Source organism: Heterodontus francisci, unplaced genomic scaffold (genome assembly GCF_036365525.1).
Source record: "Heterodontus francisci isolate sHetFra1 unplaced genomic scaffold, sHetFra1.hap1 HAP1_SCAFFOLD_319, whole genome shotgun sequence".
Classification (NCBI taxonomy): domain Eukaryota; kingdom Metazoa; phylum Chordata; class Chondrichthyes; order Heterodontiformes; family Heterodontidae; genus Heterodontus; species Heterodontus francisci.
Window position 1 is genome coordinate 1,028,238 of NW_027142010.1, and position 27,466 is coordinate 1,055,703.

Here is a 27,466-nt window from a genome sequence, read left to right on the forward strand (position 1 = left end):
TGGTCGGGTATCACTGGACCCTCATCCAGTGTCTACCCCTGTCCACTTCAAAGACTGCACTGCATCCTATCCTCAGGCTGGTCGGGTATCACTGGACCCTCATCCAGTGTCTACCCCTGTCCACCACAAAGACTATCCTGTGTCCTATCCTCAGGCTGGTGGGGTAACAGCGCACCCTCATCCACTGTCTACTCATGTCCACCTCAAATATTGTCCTGTGTCCTATCCTCAGCCACGTGGGGAATCATCACATCATAGAATATTTAAGGCACAGAAAGAAACAACTGGATGATCGTGTCTGTGCCTGATGAAAAACGATCCTGCTATTCTATTCCCACCTTCCAGCATTATGTCCATAGCCCTGCAGTTTGCAGCACTTCAGGTGCAATTCCATACTCCTTTTGAATGAGTTAAGGGTCTCTGCCTCATCTAGCATTTCAGGCGGCAAGTTCCAGACTATCAACACCCTACAGGTGAAAAGGTTCTTCCTCATCTCCCCTCTAATATTTCTGCCAATTACTTTAAATCTATGCTGCTCATCACTGATCTATCTGCAAAGGTAAATATACACTTTACCTCCACTCTATCCAGGCACCTCACAACTTTGTTCCTTTCCAACAGATCTCCCCTCAGCCTTCTCTGTTCCAAGACTAGCAACGCCAGCCATTCCAATCTTTCCTCATAGCTGTATTATTGCATCCCTGCCAACATCCTCTTAAATCCCCTCTGCACCCTCTTTAGTGCAATTACATCCTGTCTGTAATGAATTGACCAGAGCTGCACACAGTACTCAAGCTGTGGTCTAACCAATGAGTTATATGGTTCGAGCATAACCTCCCTGCTCTTGTATTCTATACCTTGAGCAAGTTCAAGAGGGGAAGGGGAAAGAAGAACAAGAAGGAAATACTGTGATGGGACCGAGAGGGGAGAGATTAAATGACAGACTGTTACATTTCTAGCGTTTACCATTCTAGTCAATCACCTCTGTTTCTTCGCTCAGTCCTTGATAGCCTTACCAAAGTATGGTGATAAGAATTGGACACAATCCTCCAGCTCGATTAAGTGTCACAGATCTGAAACGTTAACGCTGTTTCTGGCCAGACAGTTACTGCCAGACCTGCTGACTATTTCCGGCACATTCTGTTCTCATTTCAGAGTTCCAGCATCTGCAGTATTTTGCATTTATTTTAGTGTTTAATTCACTCTCGATTCTCTTCCAGGAATGCCTACCTTGAAGACGTTCTGCTCTTCTATTCCAGAGCTTAGGGCATCGGCAGCTGAAGGCATGGCCGCAAATGGTCGAGTAGAAACATAAGAATATAGGAACATAGGATCAGGTGTAGGCCATTCAGCCTATCGAGCCTGCCCCACCAGCAATATGATCATGGTTGATAATTCACATTATTGCATTTTCCCCAAACTATCCTCATATTGTCTTAAGCCACTGGTATTTAGAAAGCTGTCAATCTCTGCTTTAAACAGACAATTTAATGTGGGTGGAGGAATGGGCAGACCTCGAGCTGCACTAATTTCTGAGGGAACAGGACGCTGAGAAGGCTCCTAACAAAACAGCGTCCATGGCTTTGACGAGAGAGGCACAGAGTAATAAAAATAAGGAGGAAATGGGCTTATTATACATCATTGGTTAGGTCCCAGCTGGAGAATTGTGTCCATTTCTGATCACCACACTTTGGTAAAGATGTTCAGGCCGTAGTGGAGATACAGAGGTGATTTACTAGAATGGTGCCAGGGATCTGGGAATTCAGTTACGTGGAGAGATTGGAAAATCGGGGATTGTCCTCTTTAGAGCAGTGAAGGGTAAGGGGAGATTTAACATAGAATTCAATATCATGAAAGGTTTTGATAGGATAATTAGTGTGAAACTGTTTCCAGTGTCAGAAAGTTCAGAATTAAGAAGACACAGATTGAAGGTAATTGACAAAGAACCAGAGGTGAAATTAGGAGAATTTTCTTACACAGCGAGTTGTTCGGATCTGGAATGCACTGCCTGAAAACATGGTGGAAGCAAATTCAATAATATGTTTCAAAAGAAAATTTAACAAATACATGAATAGAAAAAAAACATAGGAGTCGGGGGAATGAGGAGGTGAGAGGAAATAATTAGATAGCTCTTTCAAAGAGGCAGCATTGGCACAATGAGCCGAATAACCTCCTTCTGTGCTGTATGAATCTCTGATTCTTTAAACAAGAGACAGAGAGTGAAGACAGACAGAGGGCGTGAGAATGGGTAAAGAGGGAAAGGGAAATAGAAAGAGAGAGAAAATCGGTTTTGCATCGCTTTTTGGGCAGAGCGGTCATGAGCTGCCCGTGCACGTTCATGTCGAGGCAGGTGATACACAAATTTCCTGCTGCCTTCTCATTTTCATGAATTCTGCGTTGCTCTCTGGATGACGTGTTTCAGCCAGGATTCAGCTCTTAAAGACAGTCTGTCCCTCTTAAAGGGAAGCTTCACCGAACCACAGTGGCTGCTGCTGCGGAATATGAATGCTGCAATTCGGGAAAAGGTAAATTGAATACGAGGACCAACAGCGGTCTCTGGGGTTCACGCATGTGGCTCTGGAGGCCTTAGTCATGGAGGGTGACAGGACGACAGAGGACATGTCGGTGTGGGGTAGGTCAGAGCTCCTCAAGGAACTCCCTTCGAAGGGAATGGGAGCTGGTGGCCAGGGAGGTCAATGCAAGAGGTCTGCCCCGAGAATCTGGTAGCAGTGCGAGACGAAATTTCATGAGAACACACGGGTGGTCAATGTCAGTGAATTCATCTCCACAAGGCATCTCCTACCCCCAACACAATCAAACGCCCACACTGCTCAATGTACCAGACCCCCATCACTCACCCATCATCAGTCCCTAGCACTCAGGACTCACACCTGACATTCACATACTCCACCTCACCCTCACACACCTTCCATTGATACAAGACTCATACCCATCTCTCGCAGCCGCCACACACCTCCAGCTATTCAGTTGTGCCAGGCACATCACCCACACACGTGCAACACTATCACTGACATTCTACCCTCTCTCTTACAGGACAAGGTAGCCCATAATCACAGGGAGCAGAAGTGAGCCGGCCTGGACCAGGCATACCTTCATCCCGTGAGCCTTCAGAAGGAGATGGTTCTCCACGTCATTGCCCAGGCTGTGACAGAGCCCGTTGCATCCGGCATCACCGAGAGCATTCAGGATTATGTCATTTTCCTGCCTTAATTCTCTTCCTAAATACCACCACCACCACTCCCCACCCACCCCTCCCCCACCCTCATACTGCTGTCCAGGATGATGTATAAGCTGCAGATGGTGGGACCTTGGATCTCCTGCTTTCCATTCCACCCGCAATCCCCCACCTAAACCCTCCATTTCTTATCTCATATTTTCTAATGATAACCGAAAACTGCCAGCTTCCCAGTCACAGTAGCTCCAGTAGACAGAGAGAGAGAGAGCAGCAGCACAGCACTGATGGTGAAGCCCCATCACTTGCTCTGATACTCACAGTCACCAGATCAAATACTGACACTGTGTGTACCATAGAGACGGCTTTAGAGTCGGATTCTGTACGGGGTGTGTCACCCATCACGAGTGAGCTGCAACCAGGCCAGGGGGAAAGGATAGTTGATGTGTAAGCTCACCGGAGGACGAGGTCACAAACGAGTTGTATTGCACAGGACTCAGATGTGAACATTGCTGGAACAGCACACAGGAGAATGCTGATGGACATGTACATTGAGATACTTTGTCCATTGACAGGTGTGTCAGACAGTCTGTTGTCACTGTCAAGGAACAAGGAGGAGTCCGGCTCAAACATGACACAGGACATTGCACAGAGCTTGATGACAATTCCTTCCCCTGTGGAAGTGGTCACTAACTCCATGAGAGCTCTAGCGGACCCAGCCATGATACAATGTCTGGCGACCTTTGTTTCAGCTTCCACTGCAGCACAGATGGCAAACACCGAACGTCTCAGTGCTGTAGTGGAAGCTCAGATTGAGGTCATGAAAACCATGCTTGCTGCCATGGAGGATCAGACTGCTGTGATCATGACTGTGTATCTTAGTGTTTAAAGGGGTTTGCAGGCTCTCACAGCAGTCCAGCAATCTGCGATCCAGTAGATTACTAGGATTGCTGAGGTGTCGCCCCGTGGGAGTGGCATTGTCTACGTGGAGCATGAACCTGCTGTCCTCTCTCAGGATGACAGCATTTGTTCTCCCATCACTGCCCCGCCACCAGTGCCTTGCTGTTACCCATCACCAGCCCAGGCTGCTGCTGCCTATGTCGAGGTTGTGCAGTCCGAAACCGCAGCCTCAAGACCCAGAGCTGCTCCAGGACGTCCTGTAAAGCCATCTGCATACTCCCCCAGTGAAGTCAGCAGCTTTCCACCAGCCATTCTGCAGCCACTGGGAAAAAGCTGTGTTGGAGTACAAGGCAAGTCGAGAGAACCCACAATGCGGTCACTAAGGGAATACCCAGGGGGAAATAGTTCAGTTCTGTTTGTATAATTTAATGTGTTGTTGGATAAAGTTGTTAATGAAAAGGTTTTTGTTGGTGGCTTTTATTGCAGGATGGTGACCAAGTAGACGTCGTGATGGGGTGTGTCAGATGGGTGTAATGGTGGAGAATGGCGGATGCATGGTGGGAAAGGCAAGTTGTCCTATGGGAACTGAAATCGTAGCAGACATTCTCTGACATTCTGTACGGGTCGAAGGCGTCCAGGAAATATCCTCCCTGCCTCCTGCTCCTCCTGAGGTGGCCTCCGGATTCCTGGTGCCAATGCCTGTGCCCTAATGATGGTGATGATATGAAGGGTGCAGCAGAACATTATGAACTTGGACACTTGCTCCAGTGTGTACTGGAGTGCTCTCCCGAGTGGTTCAGACATCGGAAGCATTGCTTCATCACACCGATGGTCTGTTTCACCATGTTCCTGGTGACTCCACTGCTCAAGTTAAACAAGGGTTATTTTCATGTGGTTGGTTAGTCGTTATGGTGCGTGGGTAGGTGAATGCATGGTGTTCAGAAATCATGATGCATTTATAGAGGAGGTGGCCTCCTCCTCCGAGGAGTCACATTCTGGTTCTGCATGGAGGGCAGAAAGACGTTGGGAGCGAATGATTGCTTCAGAATGAAGGCATGGTGACTGCTGCCAGGATAGTGAGCATTCAACAACATGATATAATTAGAATTAGAATTAGAACATTACAGCGCAGTACAGGCCCTTCGGCCCTCGATGTTGCGCCGACCTGTGAAACCATCTGACCTACACTATTCCATTTTCATCCATATGTCTATCCAATGACCACTTAAATGCCCTTAAAGTTGGCGAGTCTACTACTGTTGCAGGCAGGGCGTTCCACGCCCCTACTACTCTCTGCGCAAAGAAACTACCTCTGACATCTGTCCAATATCATTCACCCCTCAACTTAAAGCTATGTCCCCTCGTGTTTGCCATCATCATCCGAGGAAAAAGACTCTCACTATCCACCCTATCTAACCCTCTGATTATCTTATATGTCTCTATTAAGTCACTTCTCCTCCTCCTTCTCTCCAACGAAAACAACCCCAAGTCCCTCAGCCTTTCCTCGTAAGACCTTCCCTCCATACCAGGCAACATCCTAGTAAATCTCCTCTGCACCCTTTCCAAAGCTTCCACATCCTTCCTATAATGTGGTGACCAGAACTGCACGCAATACTCCAGGTGCGGCTTCACCAGAGTCTTGTACAGCTGCATCATGACCTCGTGGCTCCGAAACTCGATCCCCCTACCAATAAAAGCTAACACACCATATGCCTTCTTAACAGCCCTATTAACCTGGGTAGCAACCTTCAGGGATTTATGCACCTGGACACCAAGATCTCTCTGTTCATCTACACTACCAAGAATCTTCCCATTAGCCCAGTACTCTGCATTCCTGTTACTCCTTCCAAAGTGAATCACCTCACACTTTTCCGCATTAAACTCCATTTGCCATCTCTTAACCCAGCTCTGCAGCCCATCTATGTGCCTCTGTACCCTACAACACCCTTCGACACTATCCACAACTCCACCGACCTTCGTGTCATCCGCAAATTTACTAACCCACCCTTCTACACCCTCATCCAGGTCATTTATAAAAATGACAAACAGCAGTGGCACCAAAACAGAACCTTGCGGTACACCACTAGTAACTAAATTCCAGGATGAACATTTGCCATCAACCACCACCCTCTGTCTTCTTTCAGTTAGCCAATTTCTGATCCAAAGCTCTAAATCACCTTCAACACCATACTTCCGTATTTTCTGCAATGGCCTATCGTGGGGAACCTTATCAAACGCCTTACTGAAATCCATATACACCACATCCACGGCTTTACCCTCATCCACCTGTTTGGTCACCTTCTCGAAAAAGACAATATGATTTGTGAGGCACGACCTACCCTTCATAAAAACCGTGCTGACTATCGCAAATGAACTTATTCTTTTCAAGGTGATTATAAATCCTATCTCTTATAACCTTTTCCAACATTTTACCCACAACCGAAGTAAGGCTCACAGGTCTATAATTACCAGGGCTGTCTCTACTCCCCTTCTTGAACAAGGGGACAACATTTGCTATCCTCCAGTCTTCCGGCACTACTCCTGTCGGCAATGATGACATAAAGATCAAGGACAAAGGCTCTGCAATCTCCTCCCTGCCTTCCCAGAGAATCCTAGGATAAATCTCATCTGGCCCAGGGGACTTATCTATTTTCACACTTTCCAAAATTGCTAACACCTCCTCCTTGTGAATCTCAATCCCATCTAGCCTAGTAGGCTGTATCTCAGTAATCTCCTCGACAACATTTTCTTTCTCTACTGTAAATACTGGCGAAAAATATTCACTTAACGCTTCCCCTATCTCCTCTGATTCCACACACAACTTCCCACTACTCTCCTTGATTGGCCCTGTTCTAACTCTAGTCATTCTTTTATTCCTGATATACCTATAGAAAGCCTTAGGGTTTTTTTGATCCTATCCGCCAATGACTTCTCGTGTCCTCTCCTTGCTCTTCTTAGCTCTCCCTTTAGATCCATCCTGGCTAGCTTGTAACTCTCAAGCGCCCGAGCGGAGCCTTCACGTATCATCCTAACATAAGCCGCCTTCTTCCTCTTGACAAGCGCTTCAACTTCTTTGGTAAACCAATAATGGGCATGCTCACACACCAACTGTACATTAATAAGAACATAAACATGAGAAGTATGAGCAGGAGAAGGCCATTCGGCTCCTCGAGGCTGCTCCACTATTTAATAACATCATGTCTTTTCTGATTGCGGCCTTAACTCCATTTTCCTGTTCCCTAACCCTGAACTGTGTCGGCAATTAATGGAGTGAGGCTTCTTTCATTTCCTGTACCTCTCTCCCGTGACATGGGGCCCCCGCATAGCCACCCGCACCTTCAATAATCCCACTATCCTGACAAATTGCTTCTTTCTGCTGAGGGAGCAGACGGTATAATTCACCTCAACGGGCAGAGGTGGCCTCTCTCACACAACAGATACATCAATGGACAGCATAGATAAAGAGATAATGGATACATCACCCACTCCTTCCCATAAAGTTCCAGAGATATAGCCGTTCAATAAAACTGTGACTATAACAGCCACTGGCAGCTCCGTCCTTACCCTGGTGTGAGGCTGAAGGTCGTGCTTCAGGAGGTGACACAGCTCTGTAGCCACCTCCTTATTGAATCAGAGTCACCTCACACACTGCTCCTGGGTTAGCTGTAAGTAGGAAATTTGCTCTTGGAAAACCAGGGATGGGTAGGGCACAGCTCCCTCCTCCTCCCCTGTCTGCAGCCTCTGCTCCATTTATTGGACACGTTACCAACCCTGGGATACTGTAGCTACAGTCCCCATACCTTGACCACAGTTGGGTCACAAAATCCTCTGTCCTCCCTGATTGTCTGCAGCAGCTGACAGCACAACCTCCAGAAAACCATCCACCGCACCTCCAATAACTTTGCAATCGCAGAAGTTAGTCAAAAGCTCCTCAACTGTAAATTGGATGACTGGTCTTTTCAAATAACAATATATGTGGTGCTTCGTTCTGCTGAATGTATGTTCAGCTCAGACTGATAACATAGGCGGTCAGTTGACATGCAGAGACCAAGTTCCAAAGCTGCTGGATCAGTTGTTGATGCCACATTCAGATCCTGCTCAGTCTACTGGTCCATGCAGAGTATTCTCGGACTCATACCCTGTCCAGCATGGGCACCCCTTAGGCTGCACCAGAAATGGACAGCTTTGTGGATTCCACAGCACCTGTTTCAAAGACTTACATCAAAGCTGTTGCAATGGTACATTGATGTCACTTCAAGCTCCTCCTCATACGAGCAGCACAAACATGGTAGAACGGGGCTTGAGCCCTGCTTAGCATGGGGCACTGCTCTGGCCACACTAGCAGTGGTCGGCTGTGCAGATCACATCATTTTATGGACCCAGGTTTCTGTAACGTTGGCACCAGTGTGAAAATCACAATCGAAAGAGATAGAGAAGGAAAGCATCTCGCTCTAAAAAGGGAATTGGAAGAAGAGTTGATGGCATAAGATTTGCAAGAATATGGGAAAAGGACAGAGGAATGGGACTAATTGGCGGGGTGAGGCCATGGATGAAATTAAACTTAAGTATGAGATTATTAAAACTAAAGTGTTGCCAGACCAGGAAGCAATGCAGATCAGTGATCAGGATTTGGTGTGAGTTAGGATACAGGCAGCAAAGTTCTGGACGTCCTGTGGTTTATAGAGGTTTAGAACTGTTAAAATGCCCGTGATAGAATTGGAATAGTCAAATGTGTGTTTCACAAATGAACAGATAAGGGTTTATGCAGAAGACGGGCTAAGGCAGAGCTGGAAGCGGGTGATATTACACAGGTGGTAGTAGGCAGCGTTGGTAATGGAGAGAATAGGAGATGAACTCAGATCAGGTTTCATTGGAACACAGAGGTTGTAAACAGTCTGGTTCAGCCTCAGACGTTGGCCAGTGAGATGGATGCAGACAGTGGGTAGGGAATCGAGGTTTTGAGACAATGAAGACAATGGCTTCATCATTCTCAAGATTTACATGACATGAACACTAAATCAGTAATATGGTCTATAAATCTAATTTTGGGATACAGAGTTACCAGGGACACCAGTAATAGCGAGGAGGGGATAATAAATCGTTTGAATCATCTTCAATGCATAATACGTCTGATTCGCTAATGTTCTCCAATCATAATCTGCAGTAACTTCGATAAACCATTAGGATAAACTCCTGCCCTTTGTTGTAACATTCCAATCTATTGTTCTCAGCTTCTGATTTATCCTTTCCCATTCTGTGGAGCCACTGATCCCTGTTAATGCTGGGCGTGATGTTCCTGGCTATGGGAAAACACATTGAAAGAAACCCATTATTAAACGAAGGGGGGACCTCTCCAGTGACTCAATTAGGGTCCATGCAGACTGACATTAATTAAAAACAAACAGGTTCAGTTAACCAATTTCAATACAACACTTTTTGTACCACAATTAGGTGGAATATTTACCCAGTCTAGATGGGAAGTATGAGGGTGCCTGAGGGAAGGAATGGTGGAAATAGCAATGGCACTGGCCAGAAGCTTTCAATCCTCCTTGGAGGGATGACAGAGGAGTGGAGGGTTGTACCCTGTTTACAAAAGAAGGGATTGGATAAATCCTGTATTTGCTGACCAGTCAGGCTAATGTTGGTGGTTGGAAATTTCTGGAGGCCATAACCCAGCACAAAAATAAATCTTTTTTGGTAAAACACGTGATAATAAATGGCAAACAGCACGGAGAGGTTAATGGAAAATTACGTCTAATAATCTTGATCAAGTTTTTTTGATGACATAACTGAGTATTGATGAGGATAGTGTGTTCCCTGTTATGTATACGCACTTTCAAAAGGCCTGTGATCAAATGCAATTTCACAGACTTGTTAGGTAAAATGGAACTCACGGATTAATGTGACAGTGATAGTGTGGATATGACACTGACTCAGGGACAGAGAGCAGAGAGAAGTGGTGAAAAGACATTGTTCAGACTAGTGGTGCAGGCAGTGCATCCAGTGCTGTTTGTCAGGAGTCGGTATTAGAACCAGTGCTGCCCCTAACATATAGATAAATAGATACATGATATAAGCTTATATTTTTAAAAAATCAACTCTTGCAGATGACATGTAACTCACAAATAATGGTGGTAAAGGCGCATACCACAGAATTATCCAACCTCACAGACATTTTTGTTTTATTTATCCGAGACGCGTGTGATTCTCGTGTGAGTGTGTGCGTGAATGTGTAGCGTATATTTTTTATGCTTTTATTTAGATCCCGTTTAGATTTTAAAGTATAATCAACTCACCTCTTGTTTAAACTCAAGAAAACCTGTCCGATCGGTTCTTTCACGATCACCACAAAGGTAAAATGTAAAATACTCACTGAGGTGGTAAGCACGAATACTGCTAAAAAGGAATAAACCCTGTTGTGGTCAAATAAAAGATAGGACAAGAGGGCAGCCTATGACCCCTCCTCTCCTGGCTGTAACAGAAATTTGGAGGTTCTAGTTATCATAATCCAACGAAAAGCGAGAAACTGGTTGTGGTCAAAACAAGTAAACCTGAGGGAAAACAAAAATCAATGCAGGTTTTATAGTGGTTTTCACTGCGAGAGCACTAAAATGTTCACATCTGAAATCAGTACCTCCCTATGCCAGAGCATGCGAACATATGAATTAAGAGCAGGAGTAAGCTGCTCGGCCATTCGAACCTGATCCGCCATTCAATATGAGAATGGCTGATCTGATTGTTACCTCAACTCCACATTCCCGCCTCCCCCCATAACCTTTCACCCCCTTGCTTATCAAAACTCTATCTACCTCTGCCTTAAATATATTTAAAGACTCTGCTTCCACTGCCTTTGGAGGAAGAGAATTTAAACAAAACTCAAGACTCTGAGCAAAAAGAAAATCTCCTCATCTCTGTCTTAACTGTGTGACCCCTTATTTTTAAACAGAGACCCCTAATTCTAGATTCTACCATAAGGGGAAAAATTCTTTCCACATCCAACCTGTAAAGACACCTCAGGATCTTATATGTTTCAATTAGGTCGCATCCGACTCTTCTAAACTCCAGCTGACACGTGCCTAGCCTGTCCAATCTTTCCTCATAAGGCAACACACCCATTCCAGGTATTAGTCTAGTAAAACTTTTTTCTGAACGGCCTCCAATGCATTTACATATTTCCTTAAATAAGGAGACCAATATTACACACTGTACTCCAGATGTGATCTCACAAATACCCTGTATAGCTGAAGCATAATCTCCCTACTTTTGTATTCAATTCCTTTTACAATCAACAGTAACATTCTGTTAGCTTTCCTAATTACGTGCAGTACCTGCATACTAATCTTTTCTGATTCATGCAGTAGAACACCCAGATCCCTCTGCATTTCGGAGCTCTGCAATATCTCACCATTTAGATAATATGTTTCCTTTTTTATTCTTCTTGCCAAAGTGGACAATTTCACACATTCCCACATTATACTCCATTTGACAGGTTTTTGACCACTCACGTAACATATCTATAATCCTTTTCAGCCCCCTATGTCCTCATCACAACTTACTTTCCGACCTATCTTTGTGTCATCAGCAAAATTAGCAACCATACCTTCGGTCCCTTCATTCAAGTCATTTATCTAAACTGTAGAAAGTTGAGGACCCAGCACAGATCCCCTTGGCACACTACTCGTTCTATCTTGCCAACCAGAGTATTGCCCACTCTGTTTCCTGTTAGCTAGCCAATCTTCTATCCAGTGCCAATATTTTACCTCCTATACCAAGAGCTTTTATTTTCTGCAATCACTTTTAATGTGGCACCTTATCAAATACCTTCAGGAAATCTGAGTGAAACACATCCACCCCTTTATCAACAGCACATGCAACTCGCTCAAAGAACACAAATAAATTGGGTAAACATGCTTTACCTTTCATAAAGGCATGTTGATTCTGCCTGATTACCTTGAATATTTCTAAATGTCTGCTGTAACGTCTTTAAGAACAGCTTCTAACATTTTCCCTAAGACAGATGTGAAGCTAACTGGCCTGGAGATTCCTGCGTTTTGTCTCCCTCCTTTTCTTGAATAAAGCAGTTGCATTCGCAACAAAGGAGTTACATACAGAGTGATGCGACTTGGGACAGGTGAAAGTCCTCTCTGCTAAAAAGTTGAGTAGGGACAGTCGGGATGTCTCTCCATCTGAAACCTAGGAAATCCAAAATCCCAAGACCTGTGGCCAACCATTTTTCACTTGAAACTGAAGACTCAAACAGGTTTAGAATCACTAACAGATAGAGTAATGTTAGCTAATGTAAACCTAGATCAGAAGAGGCTAGAATTAGAATTCCAGAGAGAGCGAGAAAGAGCAGAGTGAGTGACAAGAAAGGGAAAAAGTAAGAGTGTTCCAGAAGGAGAAAGAGGAAAGGGAGTTAAGGGAGCTCAAAGAAGTCGAGGAAGACCTAGTACACCCAGTGAAGGGACAGTAAGGGAGGGAGCTTCCTCCAGCTCAGAGGAAGACCGTATGCTGAGCTATTAAAGTTCTCCCAGTTCATTCCAAAGTTCACTGAGGAGGATGTGCCAGCATTTTTCAACACTTTTAATAAAGGTTGCAAAGCAGCTGAAATGGCCGGCGGAAAGCTGGACACTGCTTTTACAAAGCAACGTAACATGGAAAACCCACGAGGTTAATTCACTGTTCCCAGATGAAAGTTCATCAGATTATGAGATGACAAGAAATGCAGAAGGTTTAGAGGGGATTTGAGGGGGAAAAAGTCACCCAGAGGGTGGTTAGAATCTGGAACACACTGCCTGAAGGGGTGCTAGAGGCAGGAACCCTCACAAGATTTAAGCAGTATTTAGAGGAATACTTGAAATGCCATTGCATACAAAGCTAATGGCCAAGTACTGGAAAATGGAATTAGAATAGTTAGGTGCTTCATGGACGGCACAGGCACGATGGGCCATAGGGTCTGTTTCTGTGCCATATAACTCTATGACTCTATGACTTAGGAACATAAGGGCAGGAGTAGGCTATTCAGTCAATCGCGCCTACCCCACCTTTCAATATAATCATGGCTGATCATCCACTTCAATGCCTTTTTTCCCCGACACTATCCCCATTTTCCTTTATGTCACTGGTATTTAGAAATCTGTCAGTCTCTGCTTTAAACAGACTCAACGACTGTGTTCCACAGCCTTCTGGGGTAGAGAAATCCAAAGATTCACAACCCTCAGAGTAAAGAAATGTCTCCTCATCTCTGTCCTAAGTGGCTTCTCTCTTATTTTGAAATTGTGTCTCCTGGTTCTAGACTCCTCACCCAGAGGAAACATCTTAGCTGCATGTACCCTATCCACCCCTTTAAGTATTGTATAGGTTTCAGTGAGATAACCTCAGATTCCTTGAAGCTCTAGAGAATGCAGGCCTAGTTTCCCTAATCTCTCCATAAGACAGTCCCGCCAGCCCGGGAACAAGTCTGTTGAACCTTATTTGCACTCCCTCTATGGCAATAATATCCAACCTAAGGTATGGGGCCAAAACTGCACACAGTACTCCAGGTGTGGATAATCAAGGTTCTGTACAATTGAAACAATACTTTGCTACTCCTGGACTCAAATCCACTTGTGAGAAAGGCTAACATAGCATTCGCCTTCCTAATTTATTATTGCACCTGCATGTTTGCTTTCAGTGACTTATTGACAAGAACACCCAGGTCCCTTTGTACATTTACACTTTCTAATCTCTTACCATTTAGGAAATACTCTGCATATCTACTCCTCCTACCAAAGTGGATGACAACATTTTTGTCCACATTATATTCCATCTGCAATGTTAATGCCCACTCACTAAGTCTGTCCAAATCCCCTTGAGGCGGCTTTCCATCTTCGTCAGAAGACACAATTCCACCTAGTTTTGAGTCATCCGCGAACTTGGAAGCATTACTTTGGTCCCCATATCTAAATAATTGATATATATTGTCAACAGCTGGGGCCCAAGCACTGACCCCTGCGGTACCCCATTGCCACAGCTTGCCAATGCGAGAATGACCCTATTGTCTACTTTCTACTTGTTAACCAATTCTTAATCCATGTCAGTTAAGTACCTCCTGTCCCATGTGCTTTAATTTTGCTAATCAACCTGTGGGGGACTTTATCAAAAGCCTTCTGAAAATACAAGTATACGACTTCCACCGACTCCCCTTTATCAGTTCTGTTCGTAACATCCACAAATAAACTACAACAGGTTCGGCAAGCATGATTTCCCATTCATCAATCCATGTTGACTATGGCCAAGTCGATCATTATTATTCAATGGCTATTTATCGCACCCTTTAGAGATGACTCTCTCAATTTCCCTACTACTGATGCGAGGCTAACAGGCAATTCCCTCCTTTCTCTCTCCTTTCATTATTACGTAGTGGGATGACATTTGCGACCTTCCAATCTGCAGGAACCGCTCCAGAATATAGAGAATTTTGGAAAATGATCACCAATGCATCCACTATCTCTATACCTACCTCTTTCAATACTCTGAAATGTGGAATATCAGGCCCTGGGGACTTATCAACCTTTAGCCCCATTAACGTCTACAATACAACCTTCTTACTAATATTAATTTCCTTCACTTCCTCAATCTCCCTCGTCCCTTGGATGTCTAATTCTGGGAGATTTCTGGTATCGTCCTCAGTGAAGACAGACACAAAGTAATCATTTAGCTTTTCTGACATTTCTCTATTCAGCATTTCACATTATCCCAACGTTGCCTGTAATGGACGCACATTTGTCTTAGGCAAATGTTTCCATTTTACACACCGATAGAAGGTTTTGCATCCCATCTTTATAGAGTCATAGAGTCATAAAGCACAGCAACAGACACTTTGGCCCATCCTACCTGTGCCGGCCATCAAGCACCTAACTATTCTAATCCCATTTTCCAGCACTTGGCCCGTAGCCTTGCATGCTATGCCATTTCAAGTGCTCATCTAAATACTTCTTAAATGTTGTGAGAGTGCCTGGCTCTACCACCTTTTCAGGCAGTGCCTTCCAGATTCCAACCACTTTCTGAGTGAAACTTTTTTCCCCAAATTCCCTCCAAACCTTCTGCCACTTGCCATAAATCTATGCTCCCGGGTTACTGACCCCTACACGAAGGGAAAAAGATTCTTCCGATCTAACCTATCTATGCCCTTTATAATTTGTATACCTCAATCATGTCCCCCTTCAGCCTTCTCTGCTCGAATGAAAACAACCCCAGTCTTTTCAGTCACCCTTCATAGCTGAAATGCTCCAGCCCAGGCAACATCCTGATGAATCTCCTCTGCATCCTTTCCAGGGCAATCACATCCTTCCTATAATGTGGTGCTCAGAACTGTGCACAGTACTGTACTCCAGTACTAGCGTTTTATACAGCTCCATTATAACCTCCCTGCTCTTATATTCCATGCCTCGGCAAATAAAGGAAAGTATCCCATATGCCTTCCGAACTGCCTAATCTACCTGTGCTGCTGCCTTCAGTCATCTATGGACAAGTACACCAAGGTCCCTCTGACCCTCTGTATTTCCTCGGGCCCCACCATCCATTGTATATTACCTTGCCTTGTTATTCCTCCCAAATATCATCACCTTACACTTCTCAGGATTAAATTCCATTTGCCACTGCTCGAACCATCTTACTTACCCATCTATATCGCGCTGTAATCCAAGGCTTTCCTCCTCACTATTTATGACACAAACAATTTACGTGCCATCTGCGAACTTACTTATCATACCTCCTATATTCACGTCTAAATCATTCATGTACACTGCAAACAGCAAGAGCCCCAGCACCGTTCCCTGTGGTACACCAATTATCCAAGGCTTCCAATTGCAAAAACAACCCTCGATCGTCACCCTCTGCCTCCTGCCACTAAGCCAATTTTGGATCCAATTTGCCAAATTGCCCTGCATCTCCTGGGCTCTTACGTTCTTGACCAATCTCCTATGCGGGACGTTATCAAAAGCCTTACTGCAGTCCGTGTAGACTACATCAGCTGCTTTACCCACATCTACACATCTACTCACAGCCTCAAAAATGCAAGCAAGTTAGTTAGACACGATCTTCCCCTGACAAATCCACGCTGTCGATCCCTTATTAATCCCTGCCTCTCCATTTAGAGATTAGTCCTTTACCTCAGAACTTCTTGCAATAGTTTCCCAACCTCTGATGTTAGACTCACTTGTTTGTAATTACCTGATTTATCCCTGCTATCCTTCTTGAACAATGGTACCACTTTTGCTGTCCTCCAATCCTCTGGTACCTTTCCTGTGGCGAGAGAGGATTTGAAAATTTGTGTCAGAACCCCTGCTATCTCCTCTCTCACTTCACAGAACAGCCTGGGATACATCCCATCTGGGCCTGGGAGTTTATCCACTTTGAAGCCCGCTGAACCCGCTAATACTTCCTCACTGTCAGTGCTAATATGTTCAAGTATATCACACTGACCTCTACACCTACATCGTCCTTCTCCATAGTGAACAGAAGGAAAGTAATCAATTGAAACCTCACCTCTATCCTGCGGCTCCACATACAGATTGTCACGTTGGTCCGTGATGGGCCATACTGTTACCCTGGTTATCCTCTTACCCTTAATATATTTATAACATGCCTTAGGAGTTTCCTTTACCTTGCCCGCAAGTGTTTTCTTATGTCTCCTCTTCGGTCTCCTAAGCACTTTTTAAAATACTTGCCCCAACACTTTCTATACTCCTGTAGTGCCTCCGCTGCTTTCAGCACTCTGAATCTGCCATAAACATCTTTTTTTCACGATCCAATCCTTTATATCGTTTGACATCCAGGGTTCCCTTGACTTGTTGGTCCTGCCCTTCACCTAAACGGGGACCGGTTGGCTCTGAACTCTCACTAGTTCTTCCTTGAATGACATCCATTGGTCTGATATAGACTTTCCTGCAAGTAACTGCTCCCAGTCCACTTTGGCCAGATCCTGTTTTATCATATTGAAATCGGTGTTCCCCCAATTCAGTACCTTTATTTATTTGTCCTTTTTCATAGCTACCTTAAATCTTACAGAGTTATGGTCACTATCCCCGAAATGCTCCCCCACTGACACTTCTACCATTTGTCCAGCTTCATTCCGTAGGATTAGGTCCAGTACTGCTTCTTCTCTCGTAGGACTTTCTCCGTACTGGTTCAAAGAGTTCTCGTTTTTGCATTTTAAGAATTCCACCCTCTTTAAGCCTTTCGCAATAAGATTTTCCAAGTTTACATTGCGGAAGTTGAAATCCCTTACGAGTATTACCCTATTATTTTTGGACCTCTCTGAGATTTGCCTACATATCTATTACGCTATCTCTCCCTGACTGGAGGCCTGTAGTACACTCGCTGCCAAGTGAGTCCCCCCCTTTTTAACGTTTTACCCATATTGCCTTATTTGAGGAACCTTCTAAGATATCATGACTCTTACTGCAGTAATTGACTCCTTGATCAACAGGGCAATGTGACCGATTTTACCCCCTCCCCTGACACGCCTGTAGATTCTATACCGTAAATATTTATCCTTGCCTTTGACCAGTGGATACAGACACGGAGGATACAGCCCACATATGAAAGCCTCAGAAAGGTGATCCTTCTCAAGGAGTTCAAAAGTTCTCTCCCAATTCCCAGGAAGATGCACATAGAGGAACAGAAGGCTCAAAGAGCCAGGCAGGTTGCAATTCTGGCTGTTGAATTTTCGCTTGTACACAAGGCCTTAACGCCTAAGTTGAAGCCCTTCCCTCGTCTCCCCAAAGACCCAAGAATAAAAGGTGGAATGGTGATAGGAGCCCGAACAGCCATGAGCAAGACAGAAAAGTTGGACAGACGGGGGGCCATCCTCAGGCCAAATAGGATGGTACTGAGAGCAGGAGTAACGGATGAAGACTTGTGCGTTCCACTGTAATACTGCAGGTCAGCATCGTGCTGAATGCTGGAAGTGACGGGGAAAAGCATTAGGAGTAATCAGGGTCCACCAGCTTAGTGCAGGAAAACTGGCCCTGATGGAAAGTACAGTAGGTCAGGCTGTGCCTTTACCTGCGGCTGGCAGACACAGTAAACCTACCACTGACAGTGTGGAAAAACCTGACAAAATCCTTGACAGTTACCAGTATCCTGTATCCAAATGAAAATAGACCCCATACCCCTCGACTGAGGCTAGCAAGCCCATAGTCATAATCAGGGAAACAGGGGACACACAATCTCTTTGGCTGGGAAAATGCATGACCTTTACCGCCAGAGAGTGCAGTGAATGCAAGAGTGTTACAGACAGTATATGTTTATACCTTTATATCGGGTGCACTTGGACTGTGACCCAGCTTCAGGAGCGGTAACCATGGGGATTGTCCCTAGTTTGCCATTGAATGGGTCGATCTGCTCCTGGGTAATGATCTGCCAGGGGAAAAGGTGGCAGCTTCCCCAGTAGCTCTAGATAGACCAAAGGAGGTCCGGGAGACAGAGCAGTCACAGGAGAATGTCCTTAACATTCTCCCTGATTGTGTGGTGACTCGGTCCATGGTCAAACAATCCCCATCAGAGGCGGCTGAACTGACACTACAGAGCGATGACCATACTGTCTGGTTGTCTGAAACCTTATTTGGGAAGTTAGAGGACCCAAAGGATGTGTTAAACAGATCTTCCTTATTTGAGGCTCAACAACCCGACCCAGTGTTAAAAATATAGTACAGACTGTCCAAACCAAAACTGAAGCAGAGGCAGTCCGAGAGTGCTACTATTTAAAGAACGAGGCGCTGATGAGGAAGTGGAAACCTCCTCAAAGACCTACGGATGAAGAGTGGAAAGTGGTTCACCAGAAAGTGGTGCCACTGAGGTATCTTAAAGAATAATTAAGAATGGTCCACGAGCTTCTAATAACTGGACATGTAGGTGAACGCAAAATTGAAGCCCACATAAGACAGCATTGTGACTGGCCACAACTCCACAAAGATGCAGCGGAATTCTCTAAAATAGTTCATATGTGCCAGATAGTGGGGAATCCCCAACCTGCAATAAAACATACACCCCTAATTCCCATACCAGCTTTTGGAGAATCCTTCAGCAGAATTCTGCTGGATTGTGTGGGATCGCTGCTGAAACCAAAAGGGGACTACGAGTGTCTTGTCACCATTATGGATGTTGTGACCCGATTCCCAGAGGCCATTCCCCCAAAGATCGATCTCTGTCAAGGTAGTGGTGGAGGGGCTAATCCAATTCTTTAAACAATATGGGGGGCCTGCTGAGATTCAGATGTACCAGGGTACGAGAAGGCATGGGTATTCTGGGCATAACCCAGCTAAAATCCTCCGCCTATCACACACAGTCCAAAAGGGCTTTGGAGCGGTACCACCATACCCTAAAGACAATGATCAGGCCATACTGCCATGAGTAACCCCATGACTGGGTCAAAGGGTTGGGATCTGTCCTGTTGGCTACCGGGGAGTTATCCAATGATTTCACTGGCTTTACTTCCTTTGAATTAATTTATGGACACGACGTGAGAGGTTCTCTTCAACTAACCAAGGAGACGTTCTGGGGACACAGAGATGAGTTTTCCATGTTACACTACATGTCCATGCACTGGGAATGGTTCACGAGAGCCTGTGCAATATCGCAGGAACACCTAAAGACGTCCCATGCAGCTATGAAAATGTAAGCAGACAGAAATGCCAAAGCCAGAACATTTCAGCCCAGAGACCATGTATTGTTACTACTCCTAATGCAGGGAGAACCACTGAAAGCCCGGCTCAGTGGTCCAAGTGGAGTGGCAAAAGGAATAGCCGGGTAAATTATTTAATTGACACCCAGACCAAAGGGAAAATAAAAGTAAAGGCTGTGGAGGGGACAGAACTGTCAGACAGTTAGGAGGGAAGGATTGAAAAGGACAGTGAGGACAGGTTAGAGGAAGTCCAGGAGGTTTCCCAACCGACACCCCCTACTCTTCAATGAGCCAACCCTGAAATGATAGGATACGTTAGACAACACGCTCTCCTCCTTAAATGCAGGCCAAAGAAGCAGCCTAAAAAGGCTGCTAACAGCTTTTACAGGAACGTGCAAAGTCAAAGAAAGTCCCCAAACAGGCCAGCCAGTGGTGAGGGGCATGCCTCACCTATTCGAAGTGCCTCATGCATGTGTAGTGAATGCTGGACAGACGCCTGCCCATAGTAAAGGGAAAAGGAAAGGGAAATGCTGAACATTAAACAGCACTTGTGTACCTGACCAGAATGCTAAATGTAAGTTCATTGTGGATCTACCCATTAAAGAACCCAATGATCAGGTCCCAAATCCAAAGCTAATCAAACCCAACAACTTCAAAGTGGAACTCAGCAAGAACAAAGGCCCAGAGAAAATTAGTTTCCTGTTTAAATATCTATAAAAACTCGTAATATGTCTTTATATTTCTCACCAGCTTTCTCTCATACTCTACTTTTTTCCCTCTGTATAAATCTTTTAGTTGCTCTTTGCTGCTTTCTATATTCTGTCCAATTTTCTCACCTGTCACCTATCCTTGCACCATTATATAGTTTTTTCTTTCAGTTTGATATTATCTTTAACTGTTTTAGTTAACCACGGATGGTGGGTCCTGTCAGCCTTTATGTGTAAAAGTTTTCCCAGTACCTTTTCTCTGGTGATGGTGATTGTTTTAAGTTCCTCCCTCCCTTTTGTTTTTTGATTTAGGTATCTTTGGAAGGTTTTCTAAGTCTTCTGCAGTGAAAGCTGACACAGAATATCTGTTCAACACCTACGCTATGTCCTTGTTTCTCGTTATTAATTCCCCAAACTCACTCTCGAGAGGACCAACACTAATTTTAGTTACTCTTTTCTGATTTAAATACTTGCAGAAACGATTATTCTCTGTTTTATATTACTCTTTAGCTTTTTCTCACACTCTACTTTTTCCCTCTTATTTCTTTTCTCATTCTTTGTCAGTTCTTAAAATCTGCCAATCTTCTGACCTGCCGCTAATATTTGTAGATTTGTACAGTGTTTCTTTCAATTTGATATTATCCTTAACTTCCTTATTTATGCAACTTGTGCAAGAGTATTTCGTTCTCACCGAGATAAATTTTTGCTAACAGTTATTAAACATCTCCTTAAAAGTCAGCCACCATATCTCTACTGTTCTAACTTTCAACCTAATTCCGCAGTTAACCTTAGCTAGCTCTGCCTTTTATCTTATAAATGCCTTTATTTAGATTTTGAAAAATAGTCCCAGAACCATAGTTTTCCCTTCAATCTGAACATTGAAATGTTATAATGTTATGATCATTGACGCCTAGAAGCTCCTTCAACATGAGATTCTTGATTAATCCTTTCTCATTGCACATTACCAGTTCCAGAATAGCCTGCTAATGTTGTCCCCTTGTTTAAGAAGGGTAGCAGGGATAATCCAGATAATTATAGACCGGTGAGCCTGGCGCCAGTGGTAGGGAAGCTGCTGGAGAAGATACTGAGGGATAGGATCTATTCCCATTTGGAAGAAAATGGGCTTATCATGATAGACAACATGGTTTTGTGCAGGGAAGGTCATGTCTTACCAACTTAATAGAATTCTTTGAGGAAGTGACAAAGTTGATTCATGAGGGAAGGGCTGTAGATGTCATATACATGGACTTCAGTAAGGCGTTTGATAAGGTTCCCCATGGTCGGTTGATGGAGAAAGTGAAGTCGCATGGGGTCCAGGGTGTACTAGCTAGATGGATAAAGAACTGGCTGGGCAACAGGAGACGGAGAGTAGCAGTGGAAGGGAGTTTCTCAAAATGGAGACGTGTGACCAGTGGTGTTCCACAGGGATCCGTGCTGGGACCACTGTTGTTTGTGACATACATTAATGATTTGGAGGAAAGTATAGGTGGTCTGATTAGCAAGTTTGCAGACGACACTAAGATTGGTGGAGTAGCAGATATTGAAGGGGACTGTCAGAGAATACAGCAGAATATAGATTGATTGGAGAGTTGGGCAGAGAAATAGCAGATGGAGTTCAATCAGGGCAAATGCGAGGTGATGCATTTTGGAAGATCCAATTCAAGAGTGAACTATACAGTAAATGCAAAAGTCCTGGGGAAAATTGATGTCCAGAGAGATTTGGGTGTTCAGGTCCATTGCTCCCTGAAGGTGGCAACGCAGGTCAATAGAGTGGTCAAGAAGGCATACGTCATGCTTTCCTTCATCAGACGGGGTATTGAGTACAAGGGTTGGCAGGTCATATGACAGTTGTATAAGACTTTGGATCGGCCACATATGGAATACTGCGTGCAGCTCTGGTCGCCACATTACCAAAAGAATGTAGATGCTTTGGAGAGGGTGCAGAGGAGGTTCACCATGATGTAGCCTGGTATGGAGGGCGCTAGCTATGAAGAGAGGTTGAGTAGATTAGGATTATTTTCATTGGAAAGACGGAGGTTGAGGGGGGACCTGATTGAGTTGCACAAAATCATGAGAGGTATAGACAGGGTGGATAGCTTTTTCCCACAGTGGGGCATTCAATTACTAGGGGTCACGAGTTCAAAGTGAAAGGGGAAAAGTTTAGGGGGGATCTGCGTGGAAAGTTCTTTACGCAGAGGGTGGTGGGTGCCTGGAACGTGTTGCCAGCGGAGGTGGTAGACGCGGGCACGACAGTGTATTTTAAGATGTATCCAGACAGATACATGTATGGGCAGGAAGCAAAGAGATACAGACCCTTAGAAAATAGGCGACATGTTTAGATTGAGGATCTGGATCTGCGCCGGCTTGGAGGGCCAAAGGGCCTGTTCCTGTGCTGTAACTTTCTTTGTTCTTTGTTTGTTCTTTGCTCCTTGGTTGGCTCCAGAATTGCGCTGCTCTAAGGAACTATCCTGAATAAATTCCATCAACGAATTTTCCGGGCTACCTTTGCCACATTGATTTGTCCAATCTACATGTAAAATCAACTCACCCATGATTATCTTGGTGACTTTCTTACACACCCCATTTACTTCTTCCTGTACACTCTGTCCGACACAAAACAATATAGGTCACTGAGTAGAGGGATGTTGGGTGAACAGGATTTAGTGTGAGTTTGGTTATGGCCAGCAGGGTATTTTATCGACTGTGGTTTATGGCGGTTTGTATTAGGGAGTGTGATCAGGACAGCACTGGAATAATCCCGTCTGTATTTATCAAAGGAACAGATGAGGGATTTATGCAGCAAATGGACTCCCACGGAGGACGATATTACGGAGGAGGTGGTTGGTAAGAAAAGCCATGCAATTAATAATTTTTAATGGAATTAATAGATGAATAGAGAGACTTACCAGGGACACCAACAACAGCTAGGATCGGATAATAAATGTGTTGAATCATCCTCAGTGCATAGTAGATCCGATTCGCTGTTGTTATCCAATAATCATCCGCAGTAAGAGAGTCAAACCAATAGGATAAACTCCTACGCATTGTTGTGACATTCCAATCCATTGTTCTCAGATTCTGATCCATTGTTGTAACATTCCAATCTATTGTTCCCAGATTCTGATCCATTGTTGTAACGTTCCAATCTATTGTTCCCAGATTCTGATCTCTCTTCTCCCTCTCTCTTGAGCTTCTGATCCCTGTTAGTGTCGGGGGTGATGTTCCCGCTGACACTATGGGATAACACATTGAAAGGCGCCCCTTATTAATAGAAGAGGGAAACTCTCCACTGACACAATTCATATCCATGGAGACTGACATTAATTACAGTCACTGAACAAACAGGTTCAGTTAACCCCTTTCAATCCAACACCTTTTGTATTACAATTAAGTACAACATTTACCCAGTCTAGATGGGATGCATGAGGGATGCTGAGGGAAGGAATGGCGGAAATAGCAGAGGCAATCGCCAGAACCTTTCATTCCTCTTTGGATATGTGAGTGATGATGGAGGACTGGAGGGTTGTAAATGTTAAACTCTGTTTAAAAAAGGAGAGATGGATAAGCACTGTTATTGCAGACCCGTCAGACTAACATCGATGGTGGAAACATTTCAACCATTAACCAGGACAAAGATACATGTTGTTTTGAAAAAAAAAACAAGCGTTTATAAATGTCAACTACCATGAACTACCATGTTGAAGGTAAATTCTAACTTACAAACTGGAAGGATTTATTTGACGAAGTAATAGAGGGGATTGATGAGGGTGGCACTGCTGATGTTACGTATATAAACTTTCAAAAGGTATTTCATCAAGTGGCACTTAATAGACTTCTTAGGAAAAGGATCCAATGGATCCAAGTGGCAGTGGTTGTGTGAACATTCAATTGACTGAGGCACAGAAAATAGAGAGAGGCTGTGAGCCATTGGTTTTCAGGCTGGGGAGCAGTATACTGTGCTGTTCCAAAGGCATCAATAATAACATCAACATATATTTATATAGCGCCTTGCTGTCTCTGTCACTGAACAATCTATATACAGCAAAGAATTAAGTTTCATCCGCTTACGCCGCCACCTCAATAAATTTCACGCTCAGCGTGATGTTGAAGTCTTTCCCTTCGCAACTTCTTCCCACTTACCTCTTTGACCAGGAGTTCCCCCAACAAGCGGGCCGATTCACCCACCTCCAGTACTCTCTCTCCAACAGGACCCCTCCCTCTGGACTGTTATCCAATCCTGATCTTTTCATTGAGAACTGTCGACGTGATATCAGCCATCTCAATTTCTCCACTCCCCTCACTCACACTAACCTCTCTCCCTCTGAACTTTTGGCACTCCGTTCTCTCTGGTCTAATCCCGACATTGTGATCAAACCTGCAGACAAAGGTTGAGCTGTTGTTGTCTGACGTACCGACCTCTACCTTGCAGAGGCTCAGCAACAACTTTCAGGCATTTCTTCCTACCTCCCCTGGACCATGACCCCACCAACGAACATAAGGCTACTGTCCACAGGACTGTCCCTGACCTCATCCGCTCCAGAGATTTTCCCTCTACAGCTTCCAACCTCATAGTCCCCCAACCCTGGACAGTCCACTTCTACCTCCTTCCTAAAATACCCGAACGAGATAGTCCTGGTGGACACATCGTTTCAGCCTGTTGCTGCCTCACTGAACATATTTATTCATATCTTGACTGTATGTTTTCTTCCCTTATTGTCTCTTTTCTCCCCTTGTCCAGTCTCCTCCCACCTACATCTGTGACTCTTCTTATGCCCTACGCAATTCCGACAATTTCTAGTTTCCTGGACCTAACAGCATCCTCGTCACTAAGGACGTTCAATCTCTGTACTCCGCCATTCTCCACCAGGATGGTCTGAGAGTTATTTGCTTATTCTTGAACAGAGGCCCAACCAGTCCCCGTCTACTCCGACCCTCCTCCGCCTGGCTGAACTTGTTCTCACATTGAATAACTTCTCCTTCAACTCCACTCGCATCTTCCCAATAAAAGGTGTTGCTATGGGTACCCGCATGGGTCCTAGTTATGACCGTCATTTTGGGGGTAAGCCGAACATTCCTTGCTGCAGTCCTGTTCAGCCGCCTCCCCGAGCTTTTTTCCCAGTATATTGATGACGTACATGGTGCTTTTTCCTGCTCCCACCCCAAACTGGAAAACATCAGCTTAGCGTCGAAGTTCCACCCTTCTCTCTACCTTTGCATGGTCCATCTCCGACACTTCCCTGCCCTTCCTCGATTTCTCTGTCTCCATATCTGGGGATAGGCTGTCTACTAATATTCATTATACACCCACCGACTCCCACAGCTACCTCGACTACACTTATTCCCACCCTGTTTACTGTAAGGACTCCAATCCATTCTCCTAGTATCCCTGTCTCCATCGCATCTGTTCTGGTGATGCTACCTTTGACAACAACACTTCTGATATGGCTTCCTTTTTCCTCACTGAGAATCCCCAACCCTAGTAGTTGACAGGGCCCTCAACCGTGTCTGACCCATTTCCCGCACTTCTGCCCTCATCCCTTCCGCTAACTGCCAGACCTGTGAAAGTCTTGATCTTGTCTTCACTTTCCACTCCACAAGCCTCCACATCCAAAGGATCATCCTCTGCCATTTCTGCCACGTCCACCACCAAATGCATCTTCCCCTCCCCTCCCCTTTCAACAATCTGAAGGGACCACTCCCTCCGTGACACCCTGGTTCACTCCTCCATCACCCTCGACACATCGTCCCCTTCCCACGGCACCTTCCCATGCAATCAACGGATATGTAATACTTGTTTTTTTTTTACCGCCTCTCTCCCCACTATCCAAGACCCCAAACACTCCTTTCAGGTGAAGCAACAATTTACTTGTACTTCTTTCAATTTAGTACTCTGTATTCACTTCTCACAATGCAACCACCTCTACATTAGGGACGGGTAATAAATGCTGTCCTAGCCAGCGACTCACACATCCCAGGAACACATAAAAAAAACAACATTGGGCAGACCAAATGTAGATTGGGTGATCACTTTGCAGAACATGCCCACTCAATTCACAAGCATGACACTGAACTTCCAGTCACTTGCCATTTTAATTCACTGCCCTGCTCTCACTCTGAAATTCCTAACATCGACGTGCTGCAGTGTTCCAGTGCAGCTCAACTCAAGCTTGAGGTGCATCTCCTCATATTATAACTAGGCACCTTAGATCCTCGGTAATCAACATTGAGGTCAACAGTTTTAGATCGTCACCTAGTCTTAACTTGCTTTTCATGTTTTTGCTTTCGGACAGAGCAGTTCATTATTTAGCCATTAATACTCTCTCTGGACAAATGCTTTGTCTCTCACAAGAAATGTTATCACTCGCTTTGCCTTGTTCTTTGGCATTTAATCTCTCCGCCCTCGGCCCCATCACAGACCTTCCCTTTTTATGTTCTTCCCCAACTTTCACTTGTTCAAAATCTATTACCTTTCTAACCGTTGCCAGTTCTGATGAAAGGTCGTTGACATGAAACTTTAACTGTGCTTCTCTCTCCTCAGCTGTTGCCAGGCCAGATGAGCACTTACAACATTTTCTGTTGCTATTTTACATATGACTGGATCCTAGCCAAACAGAATTCAATGGGAATCAAGGGGAAAGCAGTCCGCTGGTTCGGGTCATACCTAGTGCAAATGAGGATGGCTGTGGTTGTTGGAGGTCAATCATCTCAGCTCCAGGACATCACTGCAGGAGTTCCCCAGGGTAGTGTCCTAGGCCCAAACATCTTCAGTTGCTTCATCAACGATGTTCCTTCAAACATAAGGTCAGAAGTGGGAATGTTCACTGATGATTGCACAATGTTCAGCACCATTCGCGACTCCTCAGATACCGAAGAAAGACATATGCAGCAAGCTCTGGAAAACATGCAGACTTGCGTTGGTAGGTGGCAAGTAACATTCGTGATACAAAAGTGCTAGGCAATAACCATCGGCAATAAGAGGAACTCTAACGATCTCCCCTT

At 44.8% G+C, this 27,466-nt stretch overlaps 1 protein-coding gene across 1 annotated transcript in view; it reads right to left on the reverse strand.

Moving 5' to 3' along the window:
• The window catches only part of LOC137366182 (probable G-protein coupled receptor 139), a 50,008-nt gene extending 26,454 nt beyond the window's left edge, over window positions 1–23,554 (reverse strand). Inside the window, exon 1 of the mRNA XM_068028171.1 lies at window positions 23,374–23,554. Within this exon, the coding sequence (XP_067884272.1) occupies window positions 23,374–23,554 (181 nt within the window). The remainder of the gene's footprint in view (window positions 1–23,373) is intronic.
• Window positions 23,555–27,466: the final 3,912 nt, after the last annotated feature.